General features: G+C 36.4%; 1 protein-coding gene across 5 annotated transcripts in view; it reads left to right on the top strand.

Annotated features, from left to right (window-relative positions):
- The window catches only part of mef2ca (myocyte enhancer factor 2ca), a 60,945-nt gene extending 42,629 nt beyond the window's left edge, over positions 1-18,316 (top strand). For 3 of the 5 annotated variants that reach the window (XM_079804930.1, XM_079804931.1, XM_079804929.1), the window contains 7 exons: positions 5,397-5,537; positions 5,718-5,904; positions 9,681-9,728; positions 13,449-13,621; positions 14,123-14,252; positions 15,805-15,928; positions 17,023-18,316. In XM_079804930.1, the coding sequence (XP_079661056.1) occupies positions 5,397-5,537; positions 5,718-5,904; positions 9,681-9,728; positions 13,449-13,621; positions 14,123-14,252; positions 15,805-15,928; positions 17,023-17,377 (1,158 nt within the window). In that variant the 3' untranslated portion in view covers positions 17,378-18,316. The remainder of the gene's footprint in view (positions 1-5,396; positions 5,538-5,717; positions 5,905-9,680; positions 9,729-13,448; positions 13,622-14,122; positions 14,253-15,804; positions 15,929-17,022) is intronic. The other 2 variants (XM_079804933.1, XM_079804932.1) reach the window with 1 other exon arrangement.
- The last annotated feature ends 1,169 nt before the right edge of the window (positions 18,317-19,485 follow it).

Below are 19,485 nucleotides of genomic sequence, written 5' to 3'. Positions count from 1 at the left end.
TAAACTCTATTAAGAAAGAATAGCCTACAGAATGAGTGATACACTCTTACTTTGTAAAGAATCATTTCATTTTTGATTTTCTCTTTAGGCATGAGGAGATACATCTGAGATGTAGTTGATGCTTAACCCTCATCTCTCCCTCGCATTCCTGTAACAAATAATTTCCTCGCGGGTCAAAGTGACCCAAAGCCCTAAAAATAAGTTTTTGTTGTTGTTGTTCAGAAAGCTTATATAATTTAATTTTTATAATATTTTAATGTAATTTTTTTTATTCGTTTTTCATTTTATTTATCTTTAAATTACTAGATTTGATCAATAGATAATATATTTTAAGCACATTCTTCACATTCTTTCAACTTAAATTCAAAATAACTCTCCAATACATGCAATAACCTGCTCAAATCAGCTCTACATATCTCACATTGGGTCAGTTTGGGTGTCTCTGCACACCTCTTGTGGAAAAAAAATATGATATATCATGACTCTTGCTATGGCCTTATAGCTCTATGGAGCGAATGAGAGTCAGTTCAACTCTTCAGTATGCATTCAGAAACACATTTTTGGGTAAAGTTTTAGCATTTTTAGTTTTAATTTTGGGCTTTTTCTACGTTTTTCTATGTGTACTGAAGCATTCCATTCACTCCTAAGGGGGTCAAATTGACCCGCGAGGAAAGGATTTGTTACTTTTTTTAGGACGACCACATAAACTCTTCCAATCCAGTCAATGTTTTTGTGTATTCGGGGTTCAACTGCAACAAAAGTCCTGAGGCCTTGGACCACTCCGATGAACACTCAATTAAAAAAAAAGTTTTTTTTAAAGGTGCAGTGTGTAAATTTTAGTGGCATCTACCAGTGAGGTTACGAATTGCAACCACTCACCCCTCACTTTTGAATCACATAGAGAAGCTACGGTGGCCGACACAGGACAAAAATGTCATCGTCTGAGGGCCCGTCCACACGGAGACGCGTATCACTGTATACGTATATATTTTTTATCGTATTGGCGTTTCGTCCACACGGATCCGGCGTTTTGGGAGACTGAAACCGCTATTTTTTGAAACAGGGTCCTAAAGTGGATAAATCTGAAAACGACACCCTTGCGGTTTCGTGTATACAGCCAATCCGTATATTTTGTGAAACGATGATGTCATCACACCACGTCCTGCGCGGGGAAGACTTGAAGGAATACAACTACGGGCACTGGGCATGCGCACATCAATACTGCGTTGTTTAATTACTGTAATTGCATTATTGTAAGGGTATGTTTAGGGTTGGGATAGGTGTATGTGTTAATAAAACACATCTGGTAAGTAGCAAATTTATTTATTGTTATTTTATTGTGAGATTTTACCTCACCTCCGACTGTTGCCGTACCCCTTCTAGCCACAACTCTTCTTCTCCGTTTTTAGTGTATTTCTGTGGCAGAATTACAGTGCCACACACTGGCCTGGCATGTATACTACATAGTTTTGAGCCGTTTTCATGCTCTCGTGTGTACGCTGATATTTCTTGAAACGAGGAAAAAAAAAAGATCGGATAGGGAAAGTTCTGGCTTCGTGTGGACATGGCCTGAGACAGAAGAGAGTCTGAGACAATTTGTCCGTTTAGGGCTACTGCAGAAACATGCCGGTGCAAAATGGCAATTTCATTGTAAACGGTGATTTCACCCGCGGTGTATGTAATGGAAATGGCTTATTCTAAGGTAATAAAATACACCACTGGTCTTTATACACCACTGAAAACATAGTTATGTATATTATATTGCATTTCTGTCAATAGATCCTCATAAATACTACACACTGCACCTTTAAAAATGAGTTTCGGGTTAAAATGACCTGAGGAATTGAGAAATCCATAGTCTCCTCAGTTATGATGGCACAGACTCTGAACAAAACACTCTAAGTACTATATATCAGTCGTTTCATTTCTTTATATTTTAATAGATCCTATAACATTTTATGAGAAACATCTGAAACACTCTTGCTCTAAAAGAGCCACCAATAAGAAATATAACAATATATGTCAACAACTTTCCAGTCTCATTCGATTCTTTTTTTATTACTCCTTATGTGTTTGAGGAGAAACATCAGCAACATAGCTGAGAGGAAGTGTGAATGAGAACTCCCGAGCTATGATCGAGCAACCTATGAGTAATGTCATTTTCCTCTGGGTTGGTGTGTGTGCCGTTTGACTCCCATTTCTCAGACTTTGCCCTTGTTTAAAGTGTCTCCTGACACAGTGGATCGTAATGAGCCTGGTTTGAGGTGAGGGGAGACCACCCATGTGGACCTCAGAAGTGGGCACAAGGTGATGTGACGCACTCGGTCAGTCAGTCAGTCCGTCAGCTGCTGGCCAGCAAACGGCATCGGTCAGCTGTCTCCACACGTTACCACCTGCTACTCCATGTACAACATCATTTCTCCGCTGAAGGTTACCGGCTAGCACGCTATGTAGGACGCCATGTCTACATGCGGACGGGCTGGGGCTGTCTTTGCCGTGTGGGAGAGGGATGCCGCGCTGGTTTAATTAGGAGCAAGTCTCCATAGAGTTGAGAAGACTAGGAGCAGAAGGAGCCGCTGATGGCCGTGTCTCTCCTCTCCTTTCTTCTCCTTTCTGCCCCTCGTGACAGCACTCTTCAACTTTAGCTGGATTCATTTTACTTGAAGCAAAGTAATCAACAAACTTTTATAAAGGCAGGAGACATCAATCTGGCCGTTGTACTGTAAAAAGTGCTCAGAGGTTGCGCTCAAAGCTCAGGAGCTCTTTATTTACAGCCTGAAACATTTTGAAATGCTACAAATGTGCATTTACATTCACATACAGACTCATTTTGGGTTTAAGAATCAACCAACTCTCAGATGTCCTTTGGAGAAATTAAAATAGATATAAATTAGACTTTTTTATGGCAATGCTGACAATGGAATCCAACTCTAATTGTGTCATGAATCTCACTCGGCACAATTTAAATGATGAGTTTAATTACTCACGTAGACCCTTTTTTGGGTCTAAGAATTAACTTTGTCTCGGAAGTTAAAATATGCATAAATGTGTCAAAAGAGTTGGCGTACGGTAAGGATATAGAGCTATAAAATGAATCTGGATCGTGTTTGAATTTAGTATTGGGAGACATTTATGAAAAAATATATACATTTATATTGAGATCCGACTTAACACAAGGTTATCCATTTATGTCGTTCCAAACTTGACTGACTTTCTTGATTCTGTTAAATTAAAAATAAGATATTTCGAAAAATTCCTCAGAGTTTTTTGTCTATATTAACGAAAACTAATATAAAATATATATATAAGATGAAAAACCTAAACTAAACAAAAATGAGAAATGTTGCCTTGGCAGCTAACTAAAACTAATATATAAATATATTAAAAACAAATAAAATAAAACTAATAAAAATGTCAAAAATGCATAACAAAATGTCTAAAAATCAATATTAATAGAAACTGTATATTAATAATACTACAATAACTCTGAAAGTCAATGGGGACCAATGCTCTTTGGTTCCCAGTGTTCTTCAAAATATCTTCTTTTGTGACATTAGTACATTTTCTTTTGTTGGGTGAACATCTATTTTAAGCAAACGTCTTCACTTGTTCTCCATTTATTCACACTGGAGCAATAGAGACATTCAAGTTCTGTCACGCTCTCGTCGTTGTCCTGTCTTTGGTGTGTAACGAACTAAACAGGAATGCTCGGCTGAACACGACCCTCCCCCTGTTGGTCTGGAGCGGTTCGTGCCGGTGTGAATGTTTAGTCTGCTGATGTCAGACTTTGGGATCCAGCCGTGCTGCTAAAAGCACCGAGCTGGGTCGGACTGTGAGCTGGAGGTGTCAGCGACCCACAGACGGCTGGTGTAGGGTTGCTGGGATGCTGCTGCTGGGTGGTACTGGGGCAAAAAATAGCCTTCTACGGCCATCCCTGGGGTTTGAGGCTGTGATTGGCTGCGGCACCGGACACTCCCCCCTCTCCTCGCGCTGAGGAGATTTGTTGGACAGGTGCAAAGGCCCTGACAGGTGGAGATGTCTTGAATGAGTGGAATTGCTGTGGTCCAGCGATGTGGCCGCTTGCCGGCGACCCAGCAGAAAGATAAGCCAAGCCGCATAGCTCCATGTCACTTTAGATCAGCTTTTCCCCTGAATTCGACTCACAAAAACACAGACGAAACACTCTGGAGATGTCTTATGTCTCATGGGGAAACATTTAATCCGAAAATCAAACATTCAGCTTCTGGTATGAGTAATAATAATAGGAGTTGTTTTGCGTAACAAGCACCGCTAATGACATCAAAGTGATCACTGTGCAGTTTTATTCCATTTTAAGTCAAAGTTTGCTCAAGCTAGACTCTCGGAGGCTTCAGATGAAGGGATTAGGCTCTTCAGGGGAATCAAAGGCTCATGTTTCACAAGCAGGGAAAACTTGATTTGTTTTCAAATGTAGCCCTCGTGTGGTCAAACAGGAAAATGCTCCTTATTCATAAAGTGATATTCGGGGTTAAATACAAGTTATGCTCATTTAACAGCATCTATGGAGTGTTGTAGTTTATATGTAGTTATAGTTATTATTGAATCTCTTATGCTCATGAAGCCTGCATTTATTTGATCAAAAATACAGAAAAAAATGTAATGTAAAATATTATTATTATTTCTATTTTAATATACTTTAAAATATAATGTATTCCTGTGATGCTGAATTTTTTCAGCATCATTACTCCAGTCTTTAGTGTCACATGATCCTTGAGAAATCATTCTAATTGGCCAACGTTGGAAACAGTTGTGCTGCTTAATTTCAGGATTTTTTTTGATGAATAAAAAGTTTAAAAAGAACAGCATTTATTTTAAATATAAATCTTTTGTAACAATATACACTAGAAGTTTGGGGTCAGTCATTTTTTTCTTTCTTTTTTTAAAAGAAATTGCTCCTTTTAGCAAGGATGTGTTAAATTTGTTAGAAAATATTTCTATTTTGAATAAATGCCTTTCTTTTTTTTAAACTTTATAATCATCAAAGAATCCTGAAAAACGTATCACAGGTTCCAAACAAAATATTATGCAGCACAACGGTTTCCAACATTGATAATAAATCAGCATATTAGAATGATTTCTGAAGGATCATGTGACACTGGAATAATGGCTGATGAAAATTCAGCTTTGCATCACAGAAATAAACTATACTTTAAAGTATATTCAAATGGAAATCCACTCATTTAAATTTTAATAGTATTTCACAATATTACCGTTTTTTCAGTATTTTTGATCAAATAAATGCAGACTTGAAGAGCATAAGAGACTTCTTTCAAAAAAATTATTAAATTGTAATGTTTCCAAACTTTTGACCGGTACTCTGACTGTAGCATTTACATATTTTTGTGTATTTGTTTCAGACTCTGAGGAAGAAGGGTCTAAACGGCTGTGACAGTCCTGATATTGATGCTGAAGATTCAGGCCACAGTCCAGAATCCGAGGACAAATATCGCAAAATCAACGAAGACATTGACCTGATGATCAGCAGGCAGAGACTGTGTGTAAGTGCAGTAAACCTTTCAGATTTCAGAACTGGTGTTCGACCAATTTGGAATCTCAAAATTTTAGCAGATTAATCAACCTGGCTGATCATTTCCTTTGGCACAGTGCAATTTTTCATCTTTGTGAATGTAGCATTTTTTTGGCAAGATTGAATGATTTCCATGCATTTTGGTTTATAGGCTATCCCCCAGTCTAATTACGACATGCCCGTCTCAATCCCTGTGAGCAACCACAACAGCCTGCTCTACAGCCACCCAGGAGCGTCCCTGGGCAACCCCAACCTGCTGCCGCTGGCCCACCCCTCCCTCCAGAGGAACAGCATGTCCCCTGGAGTGACCCACCGGCCCCCGAGTGCAGGCAACACAGGTACTGACCCCGCACCGGGCTCTCCACTTTGCCAGGGACTCCGGTCCGGAGTACAGTTTCAAATGATGTTCATTTACACACTTTACTAACATCATTAGAGAGCAGCTCTGCTGAGGACCACCAACAGCTCCACTGAGGCTATGAAAACACACCTCGCATGTATTCAAACACCGCATACAGATCATTACATACGCTCAAATATTTCTTTCAGCCATACTCAGCTGTGCCGGGCCGGGCCTATAATATAAACACTGTGTACTCAGCAGAACTCCTGAGGTTGTCCCAGAGCCGAAAAAAAGTGTCTGTCTCGATGGGAGCTTTGGCTGCTTTGTAAAGGAACTCCCGGTTTTCAACGGGCAAATAAAGATGACCATATTTTCCTTTTAACTCCCGTTCTGCCTTTTGAAAAGTCTGCGTTTGTGGTCTTGGTTTCATCGAGAGGAAGTTTGGTCAGTTTAGGATTTATCAAAACACATTATCCGTACTCTGAGCACATGTGTATGGGTGTTTCTTCAACTGTCGCAGGGATTGATTATTATAAAAACATACAGATTTTAGACTTTGTTTTTATAATATGAATGTTATCATCTTTTAAATAAAATGTCAAACATAAATGATTTGTTTTAGCAGACCCAGACTGTCAATCTGAAAATCCATCAAAAAATATTTATTGAATTAATGAAAAATGTTTGGTTTTTTATATTTAATATTTTTTTCTTTATTGGTTATGTTTATTTATAGTTGTAATGCATATTAGTGCTGTCAAATCGATTAATCTTGATTAATCACATCTATATATTAATCGCATGCAAACTTTTATGCTAGATGCAATTATTTGCGATTAATTGATTTGACAGCACTAATATGTATTACAAATATAAAGAAATATAACCAATAAAGAAATATAAATATTAAAAATAAAAAAATTTTCATTATATTTTAATTTAATAAATCACATTTTTTCAGTTTGACAGTCTGTGTTTTCTTGCATGTAAAAGAGAGGCATGGTAACACACACACACACACACACACACACACACACACACACACACACACACACACACACACACACACACATATATATATATATATATATATATATATATATATATATATATATATTAGGGATGCAACAATACAGTTAGTCCACGGTTCAATACATACCTCAGTTTTTAACCACGGTTTTCGGTTCGGTTCTGATGGCTTGTCACATAAATTTTTTGTTATTCTATTCTTAGGCGACAGGAACAGCAAGAGGTTAAAGAGAAAAAAAGACTATTTTTTATTGCAATACTCTTTCTTTATTTTACTTAAAATAATTGAAAAACCTTACTTAAACTTAAAACTTTACTTTAAAAAAAAACCTTGTACACATTCCTAGTGTATTGGATAATATAAAATAAATGTATATAAAGATTTACACTGGCAGCTCAGAGCTGTTCAGCAGCATTTAAGTATGAAATTGAATGAATGAATGTAAAAATTAAACACTGCATAGACTTCACTATAAAATACACACTGATTCTTAGCTATTGTATTAGTTTTTCAGTCAAGAGTGATTTTCTCTTTGTCTTTTGTTGTTGTATTAACATTAAAGGGATATTTCACTCAAAAATGAAAACTGTCATCGAGAAATGAATACAGGTTTGGAACAATATTAGAGTTAGTAAATAATGACATAATTTTAGAGGTGAACTGTCCCTTTAAGGACCGCGTGTTCACTACTGCCCTGTTGTCAATTTAAGACCTGCGTGCATCTAATATACAGGCATGCATGCGATTTTACTTTCACTTTAGACATAACCTACTGTGTTTATGTTAACCTTGTGTGTATTTGACAGTATTAGCGCAGTAAGATGACTTAGTCCAGTAATCACGTGTTTGACAGGCTTTTAGTGCGCGCTCTGAAAAGCGCATGTTAAAACCGCGCACGCGAATGAAACCCGCAAGGCTTTAAAACGCATGCAAATAATGAACTTTCGTGTTTGTGAATAACTATTGTGATGCGTGAGTATAACTCTACCACTAACGTGTGAAGTGAATGTATGTCGCGTTGTTCAGTATTGGGATGGAGGAAAATGATAGAATTTGTAAAAAAAATTATTAATTAAATGCGAAACCGAAAAAAATCGCAATTCACAAGCGCGTATTGAACCGTGAATGCCGTACCGAACGGTTCAATATTATATTGAGAATTGTGGCATCCCTAATATATATATATATATATATATATATATATAGAAAGAGAGAGAGATGCAATTAATTGCAATTAATCGACTTGACAGCACTAATATATATATATATATATATATACTTGTATATTTATGTAGTTTTAAATGTTTTATTTTGAATTAAAAATAAGTAAACTACAAAACTATTAAAATGTAGTTACAATATTATTTAATTTGTTAAATTATTTTAAACATATGTAACTATAATAACCTAAAAAATTGAAATAAAATGTATTATTTAAAAGATTTATAGTGTTTTTTTACAAATATAATTTTAATATAATTTTCTACAAATATATATATATAAAACGTGCATGTGTGTGTATAACCATTAAATATAACCAACAAATATATAAATACATATTAAATATAAATATAACAAACATTTTTCATTATATTTTAATTCAATAAATAATTCTTGATGGATTTTTAGATTGACAGTCTGGGTCTGGTAAAACAAATAATTTTCTTTTATGTAAAAGATGGAGACATGGTAACATTAATACTGTATATATGTGTATGTGTGTGTGTGTGTGTGTGTGTGTGTGTGTGTGTGTGTGTGTGTGTGTGTGTGTGTGTGTGTGTGTGTGTGTGTGTGTGTGTGTGTGTGTGTGTGTGTGTGTGTGTGTGTGTGTGTGTGTGTGTGTGTGTGTGTGTGTGTGTGTGTGTGTGTGTGTGTGTGTGTGTGTGTGTGTGTGTGTGTGTCCATTAGCACAAAACAAATTTTTGTATCATATATATTTACATTAATTTAATGCTGCAATGAAACAGAAGTATAACTTTAATATGCTTTAGTTTAGATGAAATTATATTAGGAGATACATTTTATTTCAAAAATGTTTAAAATAATCTTTCCACCACAGACTGATTTGATATGTGGTGGAAATGACAGAATTCTCCTGTGATGCATGTATATGTGTCATTGGATACTGTTAGTAAAGGAGTGTGACAGTGTGAAAAAGTCTTAAAGGAGTTTGATTTCTAAAGGTCCACAGGGCCAAAAGAAACATCCCGATATGTGCGTTTAGAATGTATATAGAAAGCAAAAGAGGAAGCAATGGGAAGAAAAATGAACAAAGTGGTAGAAAAAGACAGTCTGTGGTGGCATACGTGTGGGAAGTGTAATCCTTCTGTGGGCTTGTTATTATTGTCTAAAAGATCTATTCTGTGCTCTGGTCAGAGTCCTTCTGACCGCAGCGTCTGTCCTGTCATTATCCTTGGCCCTCCTGGAACAATTTGCTTCGTATTACAGGAGCAAAACTAAATATGAGTCTTGGCACGGACCGCCACGTCTGAAACCGCGCAGACTTTTCAAAGGTTTTTCTTGGACGGTGACATCTTCTCCATAGGGCCGAACAGGGGTTTGTGGGTTCGGATAGACTTACAGACGGGGGTTTTTTTTCATGCTGGCTTTCATGCATGCGTCTTAGTGAACGCTCGAATGTCGAACGGCCCGTCTGGCCGCAGGAAGGAGGCGGCAGTCAGGCGTGGCGTATATGTTTGGAGTGTCAGTCTTGTTTAATGTCTTCTCTGTCCTATCCTCAGGTGGCCTTATGGGTCCAGACCTCAGTGGCGGAGTGGGCACCAGTGCTGGTAAGAGTGATGTACAGTATATTTACCATACGTGTATGTTTGCTGTCTCAATAGACAGACGGAGCCACTTGGTTTGATTCAAAGCTTCCTTGTGCTTGGCTAGTTCCTCCCCGGATATTTTTCCAGCGCACCGCACCGCTGTAGGATGTTGCGGCCAAGCGTCTTAAATAGTATATTTAAAGAACCGTTTCATAAAAAACATCCTATGGTGAATTCTAATATGATGAAGCCGTCAACACCTCCGTTAGGAAGCATAACGTGATATATTCATAGAATGTCGAGATTTGAGGCTGTGATTCCACCACAAAAGGTCTAAAAAAGGCTAAATTATGTACCGTTTCAAAGTCTGTGAACGCCATTCATTCATGAGGAAGATTATAAGCCGCTAACATTTGAGCCAATGCATGCATTAAAGAGTGTTAGCGAAGCTCAAAGAAAATGGACTTTGCGCGTTGTCACAGTATAGCGGGTTTAAACTCACTGGCTGTCAACACCATCACTGCTTTGGTGCGGAAGACTCAAACGGGCCATAATGACATGCAAATGTTGAAGACGCGTATGACAGATCAGGACAACATGATGACTAAAAGTCGATTTTTTTGTTTTTTTTTAAGGTGACGCTTTTCTTCCTCCAAATGTAGGTCTTTAGGAGAGAATAGCAAACCATCAGAAAAAATGTCCAAAAGTAAACTTTCGTAAAGATGGCTAGTGCTCTACGTCTGACAACATTTGACTTTTTTTCTTCTTCCATATATTCAATGTTAACCCCCCCTCCACCCAATCGTTTTTTCCATAGTTCTGCGGTGTTATTGTGACAGATGGCAACAATTTAGTGACAGCGTCTTCAAAAAGACCACAGAACTAATATTGTAGCTGACTTCTTAGAGCGCATGTGGAAACATAAAATATCTATGAAAATACTTTTTTTTTTTTCATTTTAGACAGATTTATCAAAAACTGTGACAGCTGTCAGATTCAAGTCATTTTAAGACTCAACTGCCAAATTTCTTTCTGACCTCTTTAAAAATAGTCAGAAAGAACTTATGAACTACTTGTTTGAAGATTTTTTTTATTTTCTTTTGTTCCCAATAGTGAAAAGTAACCTGGATATGAATAGGATAATCCACAGCTAGCTGTGCATTAAATGATTTTAACGACGCGAAGCGTTAAATCTGTCATTGATGTTTGTAGCGCTAAATTTGACTGGAAGAGTTAGAGTTAGATCTAGCTTTCTGCCCGCTTTTAATCAGACACAAAGCTTACATTTATTTGATTGATTGAATTATAACATTTATTTTAATGAATTAACCTATCGAGAGAGAGATGTGCGTGTGAATTATAATTAGCCCATACTCACCTTAAAATGTGTATGACATTCTTCTTTCAGACGAATAAAATCGGAGTTATATTTAAAAAGTCCTGGCTAATCCAAGCTTTATAATGGCAGTGAATGGTTGTTTCGTTTTTGAAGTCCATAAAAGTGCATCTATCCATCATATAACTGCTCCACACGGCTCCAGGGGGTTAATAAAGGCCTTTTGTGAAGTGAAGTGCCGCGTTTGTGTAAGAAAAATATCCATATTTAAAACTTTATAGATATATATGTATTGCCGTACGCATCGATTTACAGCAAAAGAGTGACCCTTGAACCCTTGACGCATGCGATTGACAAACGCAGAAGTGCAGAGGATAGAGCAAAACAAAAGTTGAATTGCGTAGGGCTTTCCGCCGGAAGCTAGTTATTTTAGACTATAAAGTTTTAAATATGGATATTTTTCTTACACTAACGCATCGCTTCAGAAGGCCTTCATTAACCCCCCGGAGCTGTGTGGAGCAGTTATATGATGGATAGATGCACTTTTACGGACTTCATAAATGAGGCAACCATTTACTGCCATTATAAAGCTTGGAAGAGCCAGGACTTTTTTAATATAACTCCATTTTATTCGTCTGAAAGAAGAATCTCATATACACCTAGGATGACTTGAGGGTGAATAAATCATGGGGTAATTTTCATTTTTGGGTGAACTATCCCTTTAATAAAAGTCACAGGCCAGCGTTGACTCTCTCCTGAATGCTCCTGAATGTTTCTGTATGTGCAACTCGATCTCCAATCTCTGTGTGTGAGGTGACGTTTTTGTTTGTCCTGGTAAACCCAACATTATGGGCACAAAATGTCCCCACAAAGATGGGAATATCCAAAATCCTTGTCCTTGTGGGGACATTTTTTGTCCTCGTGAGGAAAACAGCTTATAAATCACACTAAATAATGTTTTTTGAAAATGTAAAAATGCTGATTTTTTTCTGTGATGGGTAGGGTTAGGGGATAGAATATACAGTTTGTACAGTATAAAAATAATTATGACTATGGAAAGTCCCCATAAAACATGAAAACACAACATGTGTGTGCATGTTTAAATGAAAGCAGCGCATTAATATAGAGCAGTGATTAAACTTACTTGGAACCGTTTTAATGCACACCTTCCGACCAATCAGAATCGAGTATTCAGACAGTCCGTGGTATAAATTGTCAATGCTGGCAAATGACCATGGTATGAAAACATAACATATAAACATATAATGAAATCAGTAATATATCTATCATTAGTGTACAAAGTGTACATATGCTTGCTCAGACTCGTATGCTCATAAACAAAAATCAATATAAAAGAAACAATAGCATAATCTGATTTTTTTTTTAAATATATTTTATTAGATTTAAAGATATAACATCTATGGAAGCATGTTTCCGCCACGGAATAAAAACATTTAAAAGATAATTGCGACTTTTTATCTCAATTCTGACTTTTTTTTTCCAGAATTGCCAGATATAAACTCGCAAATTCAGACTTATTTTAGAAGAAATGTAAGATATAAACTCGCAATTGCGAGTTATAAAGTACAATTCTGAGAAAACAAGCTTCATAAACATCACAGAAATGGAATCTTCCAAAAAAAAAAAAAAAAAACATCACATTGATTAATCACGATTAATCGCATCCAAAATAAAGGTTGTGTTTACATAATATATGTGTGTACTGTGTATAATTATGATGTATATTTGAATACACACACATACATGTATATACTGTAAATATATTTATATAATTTATATTATATATAAATATGAAAAATGCTTAAATATATACATGCATGTGTGTGTGTTTATATATACATCATAATATACATAATAAACATATATTATGTGAACACACTTTTATTTTGGATGCGATTAATCACGATACATTTATTTGACAGCACTAAATATTTTACATTTATATTTTATAACTATTATTGTAAAATATAATAATCCAGAAAATGTGTAAACAATGCAAAAATGTTTGAACTGTTATAATAATTATTATTATTATTAATTGTAGTAGTATTAATTATTACTGTAATTTTATTATAAATTAAATTAATTATAAATTAAGTTATTTCGACCAAATATGCTTTGAAATTTACATGAATGTGGTTAATGATCTATTATGGGGGGACACAAGTCATAATTTCTTGGCATCTAAAGCTTTTTTTTAATTATCATTCTTTTTTCTATTGTCCAATACTTCTCCATCCGTGTTTTGATAATACTTCTCTATATTGTATTTGTGAAATGGGAAGTAGCTCTAGCATGTTTTGCAGTGGTTGCTGTAGTATTGTGAAAGTGTGCTGTGTGGTCACTAGTGTTAGACTGACGTGTCCTCTTTGACTGTCCCATAGGAAACGGGTATGGAAACCACCGCAACTCCCCAGGTCTGCTGGTCTCTCCGGGGAGCATGAGTAAGAACATGCAGGCCAAGTCTCCACCGTCCATGAGCATGAGCATGAGCAACCGCAAGCCCGACCTGCGCGTCCTGATCCCCCCCGGCTCAAAGAACACCATGCCCTCCATCGTAAGTTCATTGCCACACATCAAAATATGATCACTGGCCCGTCAAGTTCACTTGCAATTAGGTTAAGATTTAAAACCAGTTCAGACCATGAAATCTATGCCATTAAGAATTTCTAGAACTAATTAGAACTGTATTCTTTTAACTGCTCACCAGTCGGAGGATGTTGACATGTTGCTGGTAAGTGACATCATTGCACACTTGCAGTGAATCAGTACAGAAACAGACAAACAAACGAAATAATGAAAAAGGACAACACGTTTTGGTAACAAAACAGTCTCATTCCTCTGTTGCCAAGGGGACTGCTTTAGCGGTTCCCATAGCAACAGTGAAACTCCGGCAGTGATGGCTGGATGTTAGATGATTGCAGGGTGGAGGGTAATCACCCGTTATTGGTCACATGATCTATTAAGCCATTTAGAGCAGATATGTCCCCACCTGCACATTTACTGTTTGTTTCAATTGAATTGCTGTTGTTTTAAATATCATATTTCTTTCCCACAGAACCAGAGAATAAACAACTCACAGTCTGCGCAGTCCCTGAGCACACCAGTGGTGTCTGTAGCCACACCCACTCTGCCAGGCCAGGGGATGGGCGGCTACCCATCAGCCCTCTCTACCTCATACGGTACAGGTGAGTGCTGAAAACAATGTGATGTAACATAATATAATAATATTATATATATATATATATATATATATATACATACATACATACACACACACACACATATAGGGTCTATAATAATATAAACAATATAAACAACTGGAAATACTGTTTAATTTAATTTATACATTTACACACACACACGTTTGTATAATATAATATAGTGATTTGACAGCACTAGTTATATTATATTAATTATATTATATTAATACTTTTATGTATTATATAATTTATCATATTTTATATATATATATATATATATATATATATATATATATATATATATATATATATATATATATATATATATATATATATATATATATATATATATATCATTGACTACAATTAAAAAGTTTGTAATAATAATAATAATAATAATAGTGAAATATTACAATTGAAATAACTTTTGTTAGCTTTTATTCGAAATTAAAATCTTTTGTGACATTAGAAATGTCTCTTTTGATCAATTTAATTAATTCTTGCTGAATAAAGTGAATTTCTATTAAAAAAAATCTTACTGATCCCAAATTTTTTGGCTGATACTGCATGTTTAAAATATTTGAATTGCATTTCTTATCTGTGTTTTTATTTGTTTTTTTACTACTGTCAAACATATTTTTTCATAATACAGTTACAGTATTAATGTTGGCACATTAAAGGGTTAGTTCACCCAAAAATGAAAATAAGGTCATTTATTCCTCACCCTCATGTCGTTCCACACCCGTATGACCTCCGTTCATCTTCGGAACACAAATGAAGATATTTTTGTTGAAATCCGAGGGCTCAGTGAGGCCTGCATAAGCATCAATGTAATTTCCTCTCTCAAGATCCATTAATGTACTAAAAACATATTTAAATCAGTCCATGTGAGCACAGTGGTTCAATATTAATAATATAAAGCGACGAGATTATTTCAAAACACTGCTTCATGAAGCTTCTCGAATCATGATTCGGATTGCGTGTCAAACCGTCAAACTGCTGAAATCACGTGACTTTGGCGCTCCGAACTGCTGATTCATAACGCGCCGAAGCTTCAAGAAGCAGTGTTTTGAAATCGGTTATCACTATATAAGTCGTTATTTAGTTTTTTTGGCGCACCAAAAATATTCTCGTCACTTTAAAATATTAATATTAACCCACTGTACTCACATGAACTGATTTAGATATGTTTTTAGTACATTAATGGATCTTGAGAGAGGAAATGTCATTGCTGGCGATGCAGGCCTCGCTGAGCCATCGGATTTCAACTAAAATATCTTCATCTGTGTTCTGAAGATGAACGGAGGTCATACGGGTGTCGAACGGCATGAGGGCGAGTAATACATGACATTATTGTCATTTTTGGGTGAACCAACCCTTTAATGGTTTACTGAGTGAATCTGAAGAGTCGTATCTGCACCACCAGGTGGCGTCATTGACTCAATATTCTTCAGCATCGTCCTGTTGCAGTAATCCAGGAGGTGTAATACAGTCTCTGTGCGGTGTGTTGAATAGAGATCTTTCTCTCCCCTTCTAGAATATTCTCTCAGCAGTGGAGACCTGTCCTCTCTGTCCGGTTTTAACAGCTCGGCTTCTCTTCATCTGGGGTCGATGACGGGCTGGCAGCAAAACATGCAGCATTCTGGTCTAGGACATCTAGGGTGAGCATCTTCACCCTGACCTGTGCACCCAAAACACACTGAAGATCTGCTGTAATACTCACTATAACGACAGACAAATCTGTGCAGTGTCATATCATAATGTAAGGGCTAGAAATACAGTCGGATCCCAAAAATGTAGATTTTTTTATTTATTAAAATTCAACATTTTAAATTACAAATGTCAAAGTAATAATATAATATCATACAATAATGTTGTTTATATTATATTAATTATATTATATTTCAATATTATTGAATGCATTATATAATTTATCATATTATAGAATATATATCATAGACAACACCATTAAAAAGTTTGAGGTCAGTAATATTTTTGAAAGAAGTCTTATGCTCACCAAATCTGCTTTTATTTGATTTATGAATACAGTAATATTGTGAAATATTATTACAATTCATAATAACTTTTTCTCAGCATTTATTTGAAATAGAAATATTATAAAAAAATTTTAGTGTAATTTTTTTGTTTTGGTTTGGTTTTTGTTCAACTTTTCACCTAAATAATTTTGCTGGGAATCTGGGATTTTATATTTATTAAAATGCAACATGTTAATTAAAAATGTCCAACTGATAATATAACATAATATAAATGTAAAAATGTTTAATTTTTCAGTTCAAATTTTTACTCAAATAGTTTTCCTAGGAATTGGGTATTTTATTTTTATCGGAATACAAAATGTTCAATTAAAAATGTCAAAATGCATTATAATATAATATAATATATTATAAAATTATAATTATATTCAATAAAATGGCAAATTTTCAATTAAAACTATAATATAATAATTTAAATACATTCTCAAATGTATGTAACATTTTCACTTGAACTGTTTTGCTGTATAATATTTGTCATAAAAAATGTAACTAGATATCTGAGATTTTTGGACTTACAATTTTAAAAGCACGGGAGGTGCATTTAAACATGGGTCTTAGAAAAGTGATAATCTTTCAAAAATTGTGGGAAATTCATAATTTTTGCCGTTGATACTCTCATATCTATTTAACAGAGCTGTGACTAATGTCAGCGAGCCGTCCCATCCTCAGCCCGTAACGGTGTCTTTCCTCTCTGCCCACAGGAACTGCACCAGCGCACAGTTATGTCAGAGCTCCACCCTCTCGCTGCCGTCCAATCAGAGCCTGCACATCAAGTCGGAACCCGTCTCTCCTCCCCGAGACCGGGCGGGAGGCACCCCGGGCGGCTACGCTCAGCCTCTGCCCCCTCCTCCGCCCCAGCAGGGTCAGCTGCGGCAGGACGCGGGCCGCTCCCCGGTCGACAGCCTGAGCAGCTGCGGCAGCTCGTACGAGGGCAGCGACCGCGAGGAGCACCGCGCCGACTTCCACTCGCCCATGGGACTGCTCAGACCCTCTCAGGACGAGCGGCAGAGCCCGTCCGTCAAGCGCATGCGTCTGTCCGAGGGCTGGGCCTCGTGATCGTGCCGCCCGCGCTGTGCTTTTCTATGTGGAGATTTCACTTTAGTATTATTATTATATTTGTTTCTGCGGAGTGTGAGTGCTACATCAAGTATTAAAATTGATATATATATAAGATAAACGGGGGAGGGTGGGCGTGTTTGTGATTTGGGGTTGGGGGCAAGGGACATGCATCGCCTGTGCCACGTGTGGGGAAAACGACAAAAAAAAAAGATACGTGCGATTTTACATTCGTGTGCATGTATGTATACAAGCATACAGGATTCAAAAGAGAAGTCTGGTACTCTTGTTTGGTAAAGCTACTTTTTAGTTTCAGTAATATATTATGCATAATTAAACTATTAAAGGAGGCGTCGACGTGTCTCAGGGCTTGTACAAGTAATATTCCCGTACAGACCGGGGCCTTTACGCTCACGTCGATGCGCACTAACTTGCAAATGTATGTTATCACAGACGTTGTTGTGTTGCAGGTTCAACGTATTTATGTAAATAGAGAACGATGAGGCTTTCGGGGAAACGAGCCTGCCAGGATTTGCAGGTTTATTTGCGATTAGCGGAGCGAGAGAGAGAGAGAGAGAGAGAGAGAGAAAGCCATCACGCACCATTTTAAGACTACACAGGCCCGGGGCTGAGGAATGGACGCCGCGATTTACAATTCGGAACAGAATCGGGAAGTGTTCCAAATACACACATTCTCTTGTAAATGTTGTTGATATTTCAGAGCCGTGTTAACAACGTTAAAGTTCTCTGGGCCATGTATTGCCTGTCCCCGGTGGAAGAGATGTACAATACATTTTGCTTATATTTTCATAAAAATGCAGAGCATTTGTTGCTACCTGTTGACCACATGAGTCAGAATGTGATTTCAAGCTTTGCCGATGTTGAACAGAGAGGTAAAGCTGTGTGAGCTCCAAAAATAAAGCCATATAAACAATTTCACTTTCTTTTGCTTGTTTGTTCCTTTAATTCGTCGGGTTATTGCATATGGCTTTTTGATCAGCATGAACAGATGTCCAATGTTTCTTCAGAGACAGATGTTTTTACACATTATGTTGCGAAACAAGTGCTTCGGTGAAAGATAACATACAGAATTTGTGTTTGTTGTAGGTTGTATATTTAAAATTCCTTCAAAAGTCTGGTGCATTACTCTTCAAACACTGTTACAGACACATTTCTCTCACATAACAAAATAAAAGTTGCTGCCTTCATTTTTTTGGTAACACTTTACAATAAGGGCCATTAGTTAACATGCACTGTCCCTATAAAGCATTTATTAATCTTTGTTAATGTTCATTTCAACATTTACGCATCATTAAAATCTTGCTAACATTAGTTAATGCACTGTGAACTAACATGAACAGCTGGATTTTTAATAACTATCGTTAACAAAGATGAACAAATACAGTAACAGTTAATACATGAACTAATGTTAACTAATGAAACCTTATTGTAAAGTGTTACCAATTTTTTTTAAGTAGAATCAACTTGGATGTTGAAGTCATTTCAACTTAAATGACATTAAACTTACTTTGAATCTTATTTTTTTAAAAAGTTGAAAATTGTTTCTTTTTTTTAAGAGTTAAAGTAATGGAAAAACACATAACTTATTGATCATATAATATTTTACAGTGTAGATGGATAGCATAAATCATGAGAGTTCATTCTCATTTCACAGCCTAAACTGAGATCTTCAACTTCATATTTAAAACATAAGTACAGTAAACTGCTTATGAAATATTTACAGAATACACATTTAGGAAAATACATGCTCATGGTTGAAATTAGTGTAGGTTCTGGTAAACGGCATGCATGTGATTCTCCACTGTCTTTAGGGATTGTTTGCAAAATATGCTGTACATACACTCTAAAAAAAAAGGCTCGTAATCATAGGGGAACCTTTTTTAGTGCTATATAGCACCAATTTTGGTGCTTCAGTGGTTCTTCAGCGGTTCTTCAGAGGTGCTATATAGCACCTTAGTCAAAGAACCGGTGAAGAACCGGTGAAGAACCTCTGAAGAACCGCTGAAGAACCGCTGAAGAACCACTGAAGCACCAAAATTGGTGCTATATAGCACTAAAAAAGGTTCCCCTATGATTACGAGCCAAGA

This window comes from Gobio gobio (genome assembly GCF_949357685.1).
Source record: "Gobio gobio genome assembly, chromosome: 22".
NCBI lineage: Eukaryota > Metazoa > Chordata > Actinopteri > Cypriniformes > Gobionidae > Gobio > Gobio gobio.
This window is presented reverse-complemented; position numbering and strand designations above follow the sequence as displayed.